This window comes from Silene latifolia, chromosome 1 (assembly GCF_048544455.1).
Source record: "Silene latifolia isolate original U9 population chromosome 1, ASM4854445v1, whole genome shotgun sequence".
Taxonomy (NCBI): domain Eukaryota; kingdom Viridiplantae; phylum Streptophyta; class Magnoliopsida; order Caryophyllales; family Caryophyllaceae; genus Silene; species Silene latifolia.
The window spans coordinates 181,602,569-181,615,500 of NC_133526.1; the positions used below are offsets into that span (position 1 = coordinate 181,602,569).

At 32.5% G+C, this 12,932-nt stretch overlaps 1 protein-coding gene across 1 annotated transcript; it reads right to left on the reverse strand.

Annotated features, from left to right (window-relative positions):
• Positions 1-1,354: 1,354 nt before the first annotated feature.
• Positions 1,355-3,315, reverse strand: LOC141612969 (adenine/guanine permease AZG2). The gene has a single exon (XM_074431716.1). It carries the CDS (start codon positions 3,132-3,134, stop codon positions 1,536-1,538), a length of 1,599 nt encoding a protein of 532 aa, XP_074287817.1. The 5' UTR covers positions 3,135-3,315; the 3' UTR covers positions 1,355-1,535.
• Positions 3,316-12,932: the final 9,617 nt, after the last annotated feature.

The following is a 12,932-nucleotide window of genomic DNA, read 5'->3' on the forward strand; positions in this document are numbered from 1 at the left end:
TACTTTTTTAATAGTTGTTTTTGTTACCACCCGTGCAGTGCACGGGTTCCAAAACTAGTATTATATTCCTTATTTCCGCTGAATTAGCAATTAGTTATCAATCAGCTTTTTATTTTATTATTTTTATTACTTTTTTTTAGAATTTACTAATGGTGTTCATCAACTGCCACATAGGATTATGCTAGCAAATTAGAATGCCACATCAGCGGATTTGGTTAGTGCATCAGAGGAATATATGATATGATGATGATTCCTAATACTGTCAATGTTTTGCCTCGAAGCCACCCTAGAGTAGATGTTACATTTGCATTAGATTGAAGGGAATATAAGAATACGACTCTACGTAGTACAATGTACTCTGTAAAATGTTAATATTATGTAAGATTTTGATTTAATTCAAGCCATTTTTTCCGGTTTCCCATTGAATTGTAATATTTGTTTTTTGTGGACACCTAGTTTGAGAAAATCCCTTTTCAAGAACGGAAATTTACTATATGGACACCGAAGTTCGTATGGCGTCCCAACAACAAAGATTGAAGATTATGCAAATACAATAGGTGTAATAGCAGCTTTATTAGCGACAATAACATTCACTGCAGCATTTACAGTACCAGGCGGATTAAACAGCAGTAAAGGAACCCCTCTCCTCCTAGGAAAGGTGGCTTTTCAGGTGTTCATGGTGGCAGACGTGGTGGCGATGTGTACGTCGGTGATGGCTCTTTTTTGTCTCGTATGGATCATGACAACGGGTCACCAAAAAGAGTCACTCTTACTTGTAGACGTAAGTGTGTTTTTACTACAGACTTCATTCCATGCAACACTTGTGACATTTATGACGGGTCTCTATGTCACAACCATACCAATTATTCCGGCTATTGCTATCTCTACTTGTGTTGTCTGCACTTTGCTCATCATTCTTATGCACAAGAGATTAGTCATGTTGACTGTTGTCCCCTTCTTTGGGAAGTTGATCATCTTGGGTCGGAAAATCCGCTAGTAACCGATCATCTTCTATACGGTCCTCATTCAAACCAGAGTACTGGCATTGATAAATATGTCTAAAATTTTCAGTCTCATCATAAGGAATACAATTTGAGGATCTGTATGATCAAGCAATTTGCGTAACATGTTCCATGTCTTTGAGAAACACCTCATTCAATTCGTTGATTATCTGAACTGTATGTATAGATTGTTAAATGGTTTCATGACATGTGAATTTGATGGGTGCAATTTATTGAATTTTGAGGTCGACAGTTATTTATCTCGAATTCTTGTTCAACTCCATGCGACGGTTTTACAATAAAATGATACACACAAAAAGCCTTGAAAGATTGCTCCAAATAACATGATGATAAACACGAACATCAACTAAAATTTTTAGATACTGAAATTATATGCACAAAAAGCCTTGAGAAATTGCTACAAATGTCTCTAAACATCTCTCATGGCACTTTGTGCACACACTCACACTCACTAATCCAACTAGCTAATACACTAAGGAACTTAAATAAACTAAAAAAGATCAAGTCCGTCATCTACACTAATGGATCAGGTGCAGTAGTTGCAGATACTTGATTTTGTTCCTTAACAACAGCTCTTTTCAGCCTAATCACCCATTTAATCATACTTACAACATAATCGTACATATTAAGCGCGAGGTAAAACCCGATTCCTCCAATAATCCCATTTGATATAGAGTAAGTTAAGGGCATTAAGATCATTGTAATAAAGGCCGGCATAGCGTCCCTCATGTTACTCCAATCGATGTCTTTTACAACTTTCATCATTAAAACTCCGACTATTACCAATGCCGGTCCAATAGCCCATGGTGGTACACTAGTTATTAAAGGAGTAAAAAATAGTGATAATAGGAAATAAATTCCAACAATTACCGCTGTTAATCCCGTCCGACCACCTTCTCCTATCCCGGCTGATGATTCAATGTATGTGGCAATTGGTGAGACGCCGAGAGTGGACCCCACAATGGTAGAACTTGCATCAACCATGTATGCAATGTATTCTCCTTCAAAACTACCCTTTTCATCTATGAACCCTCCGATTTCGGCCATAGTGTATAACGTACCGGTAGTAGCTAAGACATCGACGTATAATAAGGTAATTAAGGCAATCCAAACTTGACTAGTATTAAAATGTTCAAAGCTAATTGCACCAAGTGTGGACTTAATCATATGAAAATCCACAATTTTTTTGAAATAATTATGGGTTGCATCACCTATTGGTGTGTAGGGAAAATATGTGACACTAGTACCTCTAAACCATGAGATAAATGTGACAAATAGTATGCCATATATCATGCTACCTTTGATGTTCTTCATCATGCCAAATGACATTATCAATAGGCCTACTAGGCCCAACCACAATGTTGGGCTTTGCATCTTTCCATCCACACAAAGACCGGTTGTCGGGTCAATGGTCCGACAACCGGTGAGAGTGAGCAATGTGGATGATTCTGGACCCACCAAGCCTAGCCCAAGATGAGACTGAAGCCCAGTGAAAGCAATGAAAAGCCCAATACCCGCCGCGCAAGCTAGCCGGACCGGTGTTGGGATTAACCGAGCCAACTTGGACCGGAGACCAAACACAGCAATAAGAAGAAAAAGAACGCCTTCGACTAAAACGACAGCCAAGGCGGTCTTATACGACAATGGCCCACTTCCATGAAAGCCCACCAAATTATAAGCCAAATAAGCGTTGGGCCCCATCCCTGGGGCCAAGCCCAAAGGAAGGTTAGCAAAAAGGCCCATAGCCATTGACCCAATAAACGACGACAACGCGGTCCCCACAATAAGGTCACTCTTAAGCTCGGCTAAGCACTTCTCATACCCTGGGTTGGACTTGAGCACACACTCAGGTCCTCCCGGGGGCGAACAATCCTTAGCCGAGCAAAGCCCACCAGAATCAGCGATTATGGTGGCGTTGACGGTTATAATGTAAACCATCGCTAAAAAAGTAGTTGTCGCGGCACGTAACTCGATTGTAAAACAAGTTTTACGTGACTCGAACTTGAAATATTTACCAATGACACTTTTTGCAACAATTGTATTAATGTTTTTTTCAAAGTTTTGCCATTTCGTGCAAAAGCTATTTCTTCCTACACACAAATCTCCTCCCATTGTATTTTTTTCTCACTTTTTATGTGTGATTAATACGATTCGTCTCATGAAATGTGATGTTTATATGAAAAGAGAAGGGAGAATGTATGAGAGTTGGACGTGGTTATATAAGGAGCATTAAAGTTTGAGAATGAAAAATAGTGGGTGTGACTTTACCCTGGATTTTGGGAAAGTGGGATTAAATTAGTATAAATTAGTTTTAAATACATGTATTTGTGAAGTTGTTTTTTAAGAGAAATTTTAAATACAGCAACTCTCCTATAGGACCGTCTTATAGCATAGGACTGACCCAATAGGAGAAAAGTCCAAGGAAAAACATAGAGATATTAAGTTTTTAATTTTATTTTGATAACTTTATACTTTATAATGAAAACTAACATATTTAAATATATAAGTTATTAATTTAAAATATTAGGTTATTAAAATAAAATTATTATTTCATATTTTTATTAAGTAATTTTGTTGGGCCTTATGTTATTGGGTTAGTCTTACCTAAATGAAAGTCTTATAGAACAATTTGTGTTTTAAATAACAATTCATGCTTTTCTCACCTTGATAGTTTGCATGTACTTTCAAGGAAGCAAATCAATTGTGCTCATACTTTCTCATTTTTTTGTGGTTCGGACTTTAGTGTTGTTAATGTGTGTCCTAAAAATACACGATAATATTTAATCTCGTATTTTAAAATTACGGATTTTCTAAAATGTGCCCTTAGGGCACATGTTAATAAGTTAATTAGAGAAAGTTTGTTGAGAATATTTCACTAATTATGGTAAATGTAAGTTTGTACAACTATCTTTCATGATTTATTCTCAACAAACTTTCTATATTTAACTTATTACCATGTGCCCTAAAAGGGCACATGTTAGAAAAACCCTTAAAACTATTATAAGAAGACAACATTACTTCATTTACTTTGTCAAATACATTGATATGAAACGAACTTATCATGGAAACAAATATTAACAATAATTGTTAATTATTACGGAGTATCTTCTAAAGGCATACATTAGAGGACACGTTAAACTGATCATAGTAATTTTTAAATAATTAAGAATTATGTAACTCTAAAAGAAATTTAGACGACATTCATAGTAATCCAAGCAAAGGCACATTAGACATAATTTCTGTATGATTATTTAACTATAAGGGATCGAAATCTTACATAAAAAGGATAAAATAGTTTGTTTGCTATTTTATTAGATTATGTGTATACTTATATTTCACATACTATAATTTAGGAAAAGTATCACTACAATAATTGTGTTCACCAAAAAGGTTTGGCCCAGTGGTAAAGAATTCATCTTTTGGCCTTAATTTCAGAGATTCGATTCTGTTGAGTTAAAATATAACCTTGTTGGTAAGCGATCTGTAAACACCAAATAATCTAACACGGATGTGTATATATATATTTTTTAAGTTAGTCGATTAGTAAGGGACCATATATTCTCAAGCTACTTGCTTATCATTAAAGCAACGAAAAAATAACCCGCTTGAAAGTAGCACCCGCACCAACAAGCTACTAGCTTGAAATTGTATAACTTACTTTGTATTGGATAATTGGGTTAATGTGAGACCATTCAAGCTACAAAATTGTTGTAATTTACCATTGGCGGAGTATGTAGCTTAGAAACAATATGACTAGAAATTTTGAAATGGCAAGTTAAGCTACAAGCGATTGTAGTTTATCACCGTAGCTGCTCTAATAAAATATGAAAATATGTAAGATAATTTTAACAATAGTAGGACACAAGTATTTGTAAATAATAACATATGATGGCTATTTAGAATAATTGTCCTTATTTTTAAATAGGATTTCAACAACGTTAATTATAGGTTACTTAAGTCATGTTCTTTTGAGCTGAATAGAGCTAAATTGAATTGAAGTTAGTTGTGCTGAGAATAGATTTGATATAAGCTAACCTAAACTGAAATGAGTTGAGCTAAACTGAGTTGAATATGAGCTGAAATTAAACCGAAAATAACAAAGCCAGAGTCATTTGGAGAGAACCTTAAGTCATTTGAAGATAACCTATATGTATAGAGTTAACCCAGGGTAGGTTGCTCTAATTTATGTTATTTTAGTGAATTGCGTAACAAATAAAAATGGGGCATGATATAGCATTTTCCATTTTCTTTCATATCTATTCGGGCACACACTTATGAAGGATAATGCAGCCATCATTAGACATGGATTTCAGTAACAATATTGATGTTGTCATGTTGCTCTAGTTTTGAAGAAAAAAAATGAGAATTTGTGAATTACATGAAATTGACTACACTAACACATCTACTAATGATTTTATTACTTGATTAGTAAATTTTTAATTACCAAACTTTTATACAACACGGTTAAAGCTGCATTATGCAGCAAATTATTCACCATAAAATGTCTTTCAAATGTTCTAAATCTTTAAATTGTCAAAAAAAAAAGTTCTAAATCTTTAAAGTGAATCATATGACAAGGAAGCGACTCGTTCAATTAAATTAAATGCGTCTCAAATCTCAATCATACATGTTGGTATTACTATTAAAATGTTTACCTAAATGTAAAATGGTCATAAACAATTCAAATTATTTTTAAACCTACGGAGTGTCGTCTAATATATTATCTGTTGTAATTATTTGCACGACATATATAATTTGAAACAACACTAGGTAGTGTTTTGGAAGCTTGATTTTCATTTGAAAATCTTGATTTAAAATTTGTAATTTGAAATCATTTAAACTCAAATCCAATTACAGGTAAACTCATTTCCGTATTTTAGTACAAATCTAGTATTAGGGAAAATCCAATTGTGTTTTATCATAACAAAACTGATACTCACGAAACTACGATAGCTACTTTTGTATAATTTGTGTAATATATTGCATATCCCTGATCAACAAGATAATTAATTATTAGGGATCATTAAGAAAATTACACAATTAATTGGATTATAAAGTATCTGCCAATGTGTGTCATGGTTCATGGATGCAAAAACGACTAAATAAGCGTAATAGTGGAAAAGGGATGACCAGAGATAAAAGTCAGATTTGCAAATGAGGGCCGGGGGGGGGGGAGGAGGGGGATAACATAGTTCGAACACAGCTAAAAACAAAATGATACGAGTATATAATACTTTACAAGACTTGCTGAAATTATAGGTGGTACAATAAGAGCTGAGCCTAGATTATACATTAGATATAATACCCCTTAGTTGGAGAGCTTATCTAAATTTCTATATTGGTGAGACTAATATCACATATAAAGATTCATGTTAAATTTGTAATAACATCCATAAATTTACTGAACTATTTTACAATAGATAGACCTGGCAAAAGTATACCGAATCCGAAAAATCGATCGAAAATACCTGAATCGACACTTGACCGTACATGCGAAAGGTATAATAGAACTTCACTCTGAAACCTGGATCGACCTGAATTGATTCGAAACTGAACTGATTTTGTAATATCCGAAATAGACCCAATATCGAATGAACTTGAACCGTTTCAACCTGAATTATTTTAATCCAAATCGATATATACCTGAACCGATTTCAATCCGTATATTGATGACTAAAACCCAACATTGAAACCGGATACGACCTGAATGTACCTAGGAGTCACATCTAAGGAGTCTTTTTGTACATGAGTGTCCCCCATTTGACAACAATGAATTAATATTATATCGTAGTTATACAAAAAAAACATTATATAATACTCCCTCCATACCACACCAATGGTAACATTGAGAATCTTGCCACTATTCATGGTCGTATGGAATCTTCGATATTATTCTTAATCTATAAGACAAAATATAGTCATGTGAGATCTTGTTTGATTTATCGTCATGAATCCTATAAGAATATCAAATTTTTATAATTTTTAATAATGTGTAACTAAAGATATTCACGTTGCAAAACGTGTCTCGGCAAGTGTGAAAAAATCAATGTTACCATTGGTGTGGTATGGAGGGAGTACATTTTTTAAAAAAAGAATTATTTGTATTGGCCAATGTTTTGAATAAAGACATAATCCCTTGACATCCAATCCGATTATAACCTGACTCGAATCTAGTCTGCTCTGATATTGACCCGAATCGAACCTTATTTTCTCCGATATTGACATGACTCGAACCTGAACCAACCCGAAATATCTACAACCGATTAAAAGTGAAAATTGAATCCAACATAAGTTGAACCGAATTGAAATCGAAAAAAAAAAAACAAAAAAGATAAACCGAAATAACCCGATCTAAAAGAACCTGGACCGAAACTGATCTGATTGACCCGTTTGTCACCTCTAACAATAGATGACCGTTTTAACTATAATTATTATATAAGATCGTCTTACAATGTACGATGACATATTATATGTAAAAGAATTGATTTATGGATACTAATAAATGAGTTTCTAACAAATTTAAAAGTCGTTTTACACTAAAAAAAAAAAAAAAATCTTATTCTATCATTTGCGCTTAAATAAACCACTAAAACTTTATTCTTTTCGACTGAAATGAGTTGAACAGAACTAAACTAAACTAAACTGAACTGAGTGGAACTGAGTCAAACTGAATGGAGTTGAAATAAGCGTTAATTTGTGAAAAGATAAGCTGAACTTAGCTAAACTAAACGAAAAGAAGCTTAACTAAATTGAACTAAAATAAGCTTAAATTAAGTCAAGAATAACTAGACTTTACTCCTATAGGACTACACTAAGGTTCCGTTTGGCACGACACTTCAGGTAGTTTATTTGACCAAAGTAGCTTATTTGACCAAAATTTCAGCTACCTGATTTTTTTGCAAGTGTTTGGTAAGTAGCTTATTTGGTCAAATAAGGTACCTGAAATGAAATGCTACCTCAGGTAGCATTTGACAAATCAGGTACCTGAAATGACTTATTTTCCATTTTATGTCCCTTTATTCTATAATATTAAATAATTTTTATATCCTTTTACGTCATTTTACAAAAATCAGCTACATTTTCAGTTAGTTTGTTAAACACATTTTTATATAATCAGTTACCTTATCAGCTCCTAATTTCAGCTAGATTATCCGTTACCTTTTCAGTTAGCTTTTCAGTTTTCATCTACCTTTTTCAGGTTTCAGCTACCTTTTCAGGTAATTTTGTTAAACAGAACCTAATTACATTTAGAAGATGCGATTAATTCAAAAACCTTTATTATTAGTTCTCGATTCTATCAAGATTCTTCACTTTTAGTGTCAAAACAAGCCATTATTCTGAGCACCTTTTAAAAGTCTTCTCTATTTCCAAGCTAAGCATGCCTTTCATTAGCCTGCTCTTAACCTTTGTAATGGGCAGTGCGCGCCCAAATCTTGCAGCTCAAAATTTGATGCCACTTTTTGACTCTTGTTCATGTGGGCTACCATACAAATCATACAATGATCCAAATACTATATTTCGAAATTTATTTTATTATTTTGGATAGAATATGTGTAACAAAGCGTCTTGCTTGTAACGGGGCTATCCGTCACAAGCTGAAGACGGATAGTGCTCCTCTTATAATGAGGCAAGTGGGAGGGCAAGTGGGGGAAAACGAAGTATTCCATGGATAGTGCCACTTAGGGATGTCAATGGGTGAGATATGGATGGGGTGGAGCCATATCCATATCCATATCCATTTAATTTATGGTCATCCATATCCCACCCTCATCCATTTAATATTTTTTCATCCATCCATATCCATATCCACCGGGTGAAACAGGTACTCGTTAGATATTTTCACAGCTTATAAAATTTAATGATAATATATTGTAAAAAAATTGTGGCGATAAAATTAAAAGGCATACATAATTCAAGTAACAATATGTGTTAGCAAATAGCAACCCAGTATATATCCAACAACAAAGTGTCTTTGCAATGTAAATGACCATACAAATACGTCACGCCAACTACAAAGAAACCACCAATGCAATATATTATTGATTAAACTAACAAAAGTAAGTTACTTTGATTAGTGAAAATAACAATATCCACATAAACACAAATTTTACTTTTCTTAAATAACAGTATGATATTAAAATTAAGTAAAATTTCTGATAAAAAAAATATACTTTTGAATGAAAATCATTAATGACCTAAATAATTATTAACTTAATAAAAAATTAATTATAAATATTAATTTCGGATATCCACATGGTGGTTAAGCGGGTGAGAGACGATAATCCATATCCCACCCTAAATTCACCCATATCCATATCCTACCCTAAATTAGAAAAAAATTCGTCATCCATATCCCACCCATTTAATTTCGGGTGGATGGATATCCACAGGGTAAGGGTTGGACTTGTAGTTAATGCGTATTTTTTATTGTAATTTTTTTAGTTAATTAAGTTTAAAGCTAATGGGAATATGGATGGATTTTTGAAGGAAATAAATGAATTAAATTAATGCAATATAATAATAAATTGATAATCCATGTCATATTAGTTTGCCAAATCACATTGTTATTGTGTACATGGCTTTTTTTCATCCCACGTGGCATTGTCAACGTGGCATTTTTAGGTTAACCTTTTAATAATATTTTATAAATTTCGTGGTAAACTAGTATAATAATAAGTGGATGTAAATAAAAGTAACACAAAGAATGTATGGTTACAAGTTAATATAACCACACATGATACACAAATAAGAAAAGTGAATTTAGAATGTTGTGAGAATATGTTGATGTGACCTATTGCCTTCAAAAGTTCGTGGCGTTTGAGTTATCCCAGTGGAAATATGACCACCCAAAAAAAAGGGCGTGGATCAGAGATGAACCAACATATATAACCTTTCATATTGTAACTGCAATATAAATTTTGGTTTTGATTTGCAGTTATTATTCCCGTAATAGGCATGTTGTTTAATTGTTTAACTAGTGTAACTCCCGTGCTATAGCACGGTTTTTCTAGATGAAAATGTAAGAAAAATTAAAAATTAAACTATTGGTATTTTTCTATTTTCAATTATACAACATATATTTATTGTGTACAAAATCAGAATATCATTAAAATGAATTAGGGGAGTAGTTAATTAGAGAAATATACTAAGTACTGTAAGTAGTAGTTAGCAATGTAGGCGGAAAAAGTTTGAGATTTGTTATTTTTTTTAGTAAAAAAGGGATGTCAAATGATTCTCTAAAATAATAATTATTGCATTATTGAAAAATTTAACAACTTTTAATTTATAATTTAATATTAACTTTATTTAATTTTAATGAAAAAATAATAATTATGAATTTAATCAAAAGATTAGAGTTATAATTATTAAAACATATTTATTGAAAAGATAATTTTATGATATTTATTTCCTAATTTAGGTAGATGCTTTTTGGAGGGAAAACTAAGAGAATTTTTATTCTCTTAGTAGTAGGGGGGATTACACATTGATAATTTAGGTTTATCGTGTTTTAGAATCTGATTTTTTATTACGATTGAAGTTACATGAATCTTGACTTTAATGATATTGTTTTCTTTTTGCAGTTATATGAGTTTAACTGTAAAGATTACGATAAGTTCTTACAGTCGTGAATTTCAACGAAATATATTTTGAATGTGGGGTCTGTTAGTCTGTTTGGACATGAGTACCAGGATCATGGTGTTTTTGGTGTATTGAATCAATCCCAGTATCGCCCGTCTTGCGTGATTTGGCATCAACAACTCAGGACTGCCTCCCGACTTTCAAAGATTGCTATAATTTATTTTATTAATTTAATTATAAACTTTTCAAGAAATGATTTTATTTATTTTATTGTCATTTAATATTTAAAATAATATTTATAATGAATATAAGCTTTGATATCCGCAGCTCGCAAACGATCTATCGAGCTTCATCATTTGACTTTAGAAAAAATGAAGTATCGGGGATTGACAATGGGAGCACTACACGATAAGTTGGATGCAATGGGGATCCCGCGACGGAGTTTAGAGATAATTCAGTATAATGGTTATAACATTTTCTGGGACGTTCGGTATCTTATTGATAGAGATTTACATTTTGTTTATAACTTGTATGAACCTAATGATTGCCGTGACCGAAATGTAGTTGTTTATTTTTTATTATTAGATATATTTTGTTTGACTTCATTAATTGTATTATTTCTAGTCAATAGATTACATACGTTATATTTTCTAATGTTATTAGTATTAATTAAGGCTACTTGTGTAACATTTATAGAGATTGTCATGTAGAGCGAACCTTTTGCTTGACACATAGGATTAGTTAAAAATATTTATAGAGATTGTCATGTAAATGTCATAATAAATAATTGTCACGTCATATTTATGTGATGTTTTAGGGTAACTTTTTTAATAAAATTGTATAGATAAGAGAATAAATAAATCTGATCAATGGACATGGAGGGCTCTACATAACCAAAAAAATAAATAAACTTTTTAAATCCCTAAGTAATATGAACCAATAGGAAAACTCTAAAAAACTCCGCTTTTATACTATGTAGATAGTGTATCAATATACAAATAAACCGTGGTAAATTTTTAGTAAATTGTGGTAAATTTCAATATATCGTGACAATATACGTAACATAAATATGTTGTAGCAATATATATTCAGTTAATGATTTTTTTTACGAGACCTTTTTTTTATTCCACAAGGCCTTGCGCGACCGCTGCTGCAGTAGCATCAAATTAGGTCTATAAATTTTTTGTTAGTTTGATTTTTTTATTCCACAAGGCCTCGTACATGGGCTAAGCTCATACAAATTATAGACGAAATGTAAATCTCCATCAAGCTCATAGCGAACGTCCCACACAATAGTAACATCATTATACTTCTCTGGAGGTAGCTTAAGTGTCACTAGTTCCCGCCGAGGGCTCCCATCAAATCTAATTCATCGTGTATGGCTCCAAATGTCAAACCCCGAAATTCAATGCCTCTTAGGTTCAAACTACAAATCTCATTAGATCGTAGTTGAGCTGTATATATAGTAAAATATAGTATTAATTATAACTTGTATATGGAGTATATGTTTTGAATAATAAATGAAAAGTAAATAAATATAATCAATTTTAGAAAATTTAAAATTTAATAATTTAAATTAAATTATACCGGTATCTGAGAGTCGCTTTGCAGTATTGATCTTCTGATGCCAATCTACGCAACAAGAAAGATATTGTCTGTGTCCCAACACACCACGAGACTCATGGTTAGAGTACTGGAGTTCAAAGAGGCTACGAGTGCCATCTTCTGAAATGGTATTAGTGGAAGCCCATGACAACAAGAACTTGTTATACCCATCAATGTCGGAATTTCAAAACTGCAAAAAAAAAAAACCAATATCTTAAATTAATAAGTTATCATAAAAGTCAATATTCATTTAACTTCACCAACTAAAAATTATAATGAAAATTTATATTCAAAAAATACGATAATAACCCTAGATTGTTAAAGGGTAATTAAATAATTAAACTGAATTATTCTGAGAATATTATGTCATAACTACTGCCACTTGCATGTTGTGAGAGGGGCACTATCCGACTTCAGCTTGTGACGAATAGTGTCGTCTTCAATGAGAATTTGTGTATATGTAAATATTCTTTAGTTATTCTGTAGTTATTCGTTATCTTTATGTTATATTTTATTACGATTATGTAATCTAAAATATCTCGAGTACATTTGTATTTATAGTTAACCAGTTATGAATAAGGAGGCAAGCATTACAACTCTACATGGTATCAGCTTCTCAGGGAACGGTTCTAAATCGCTTCCGTTGTACCCTAGCTGTCGTCTTCTACACGACATCCTCCTCTCTTCTCTCTTCTCGTCCTCATGTCAACAATAACCATGCCGGAT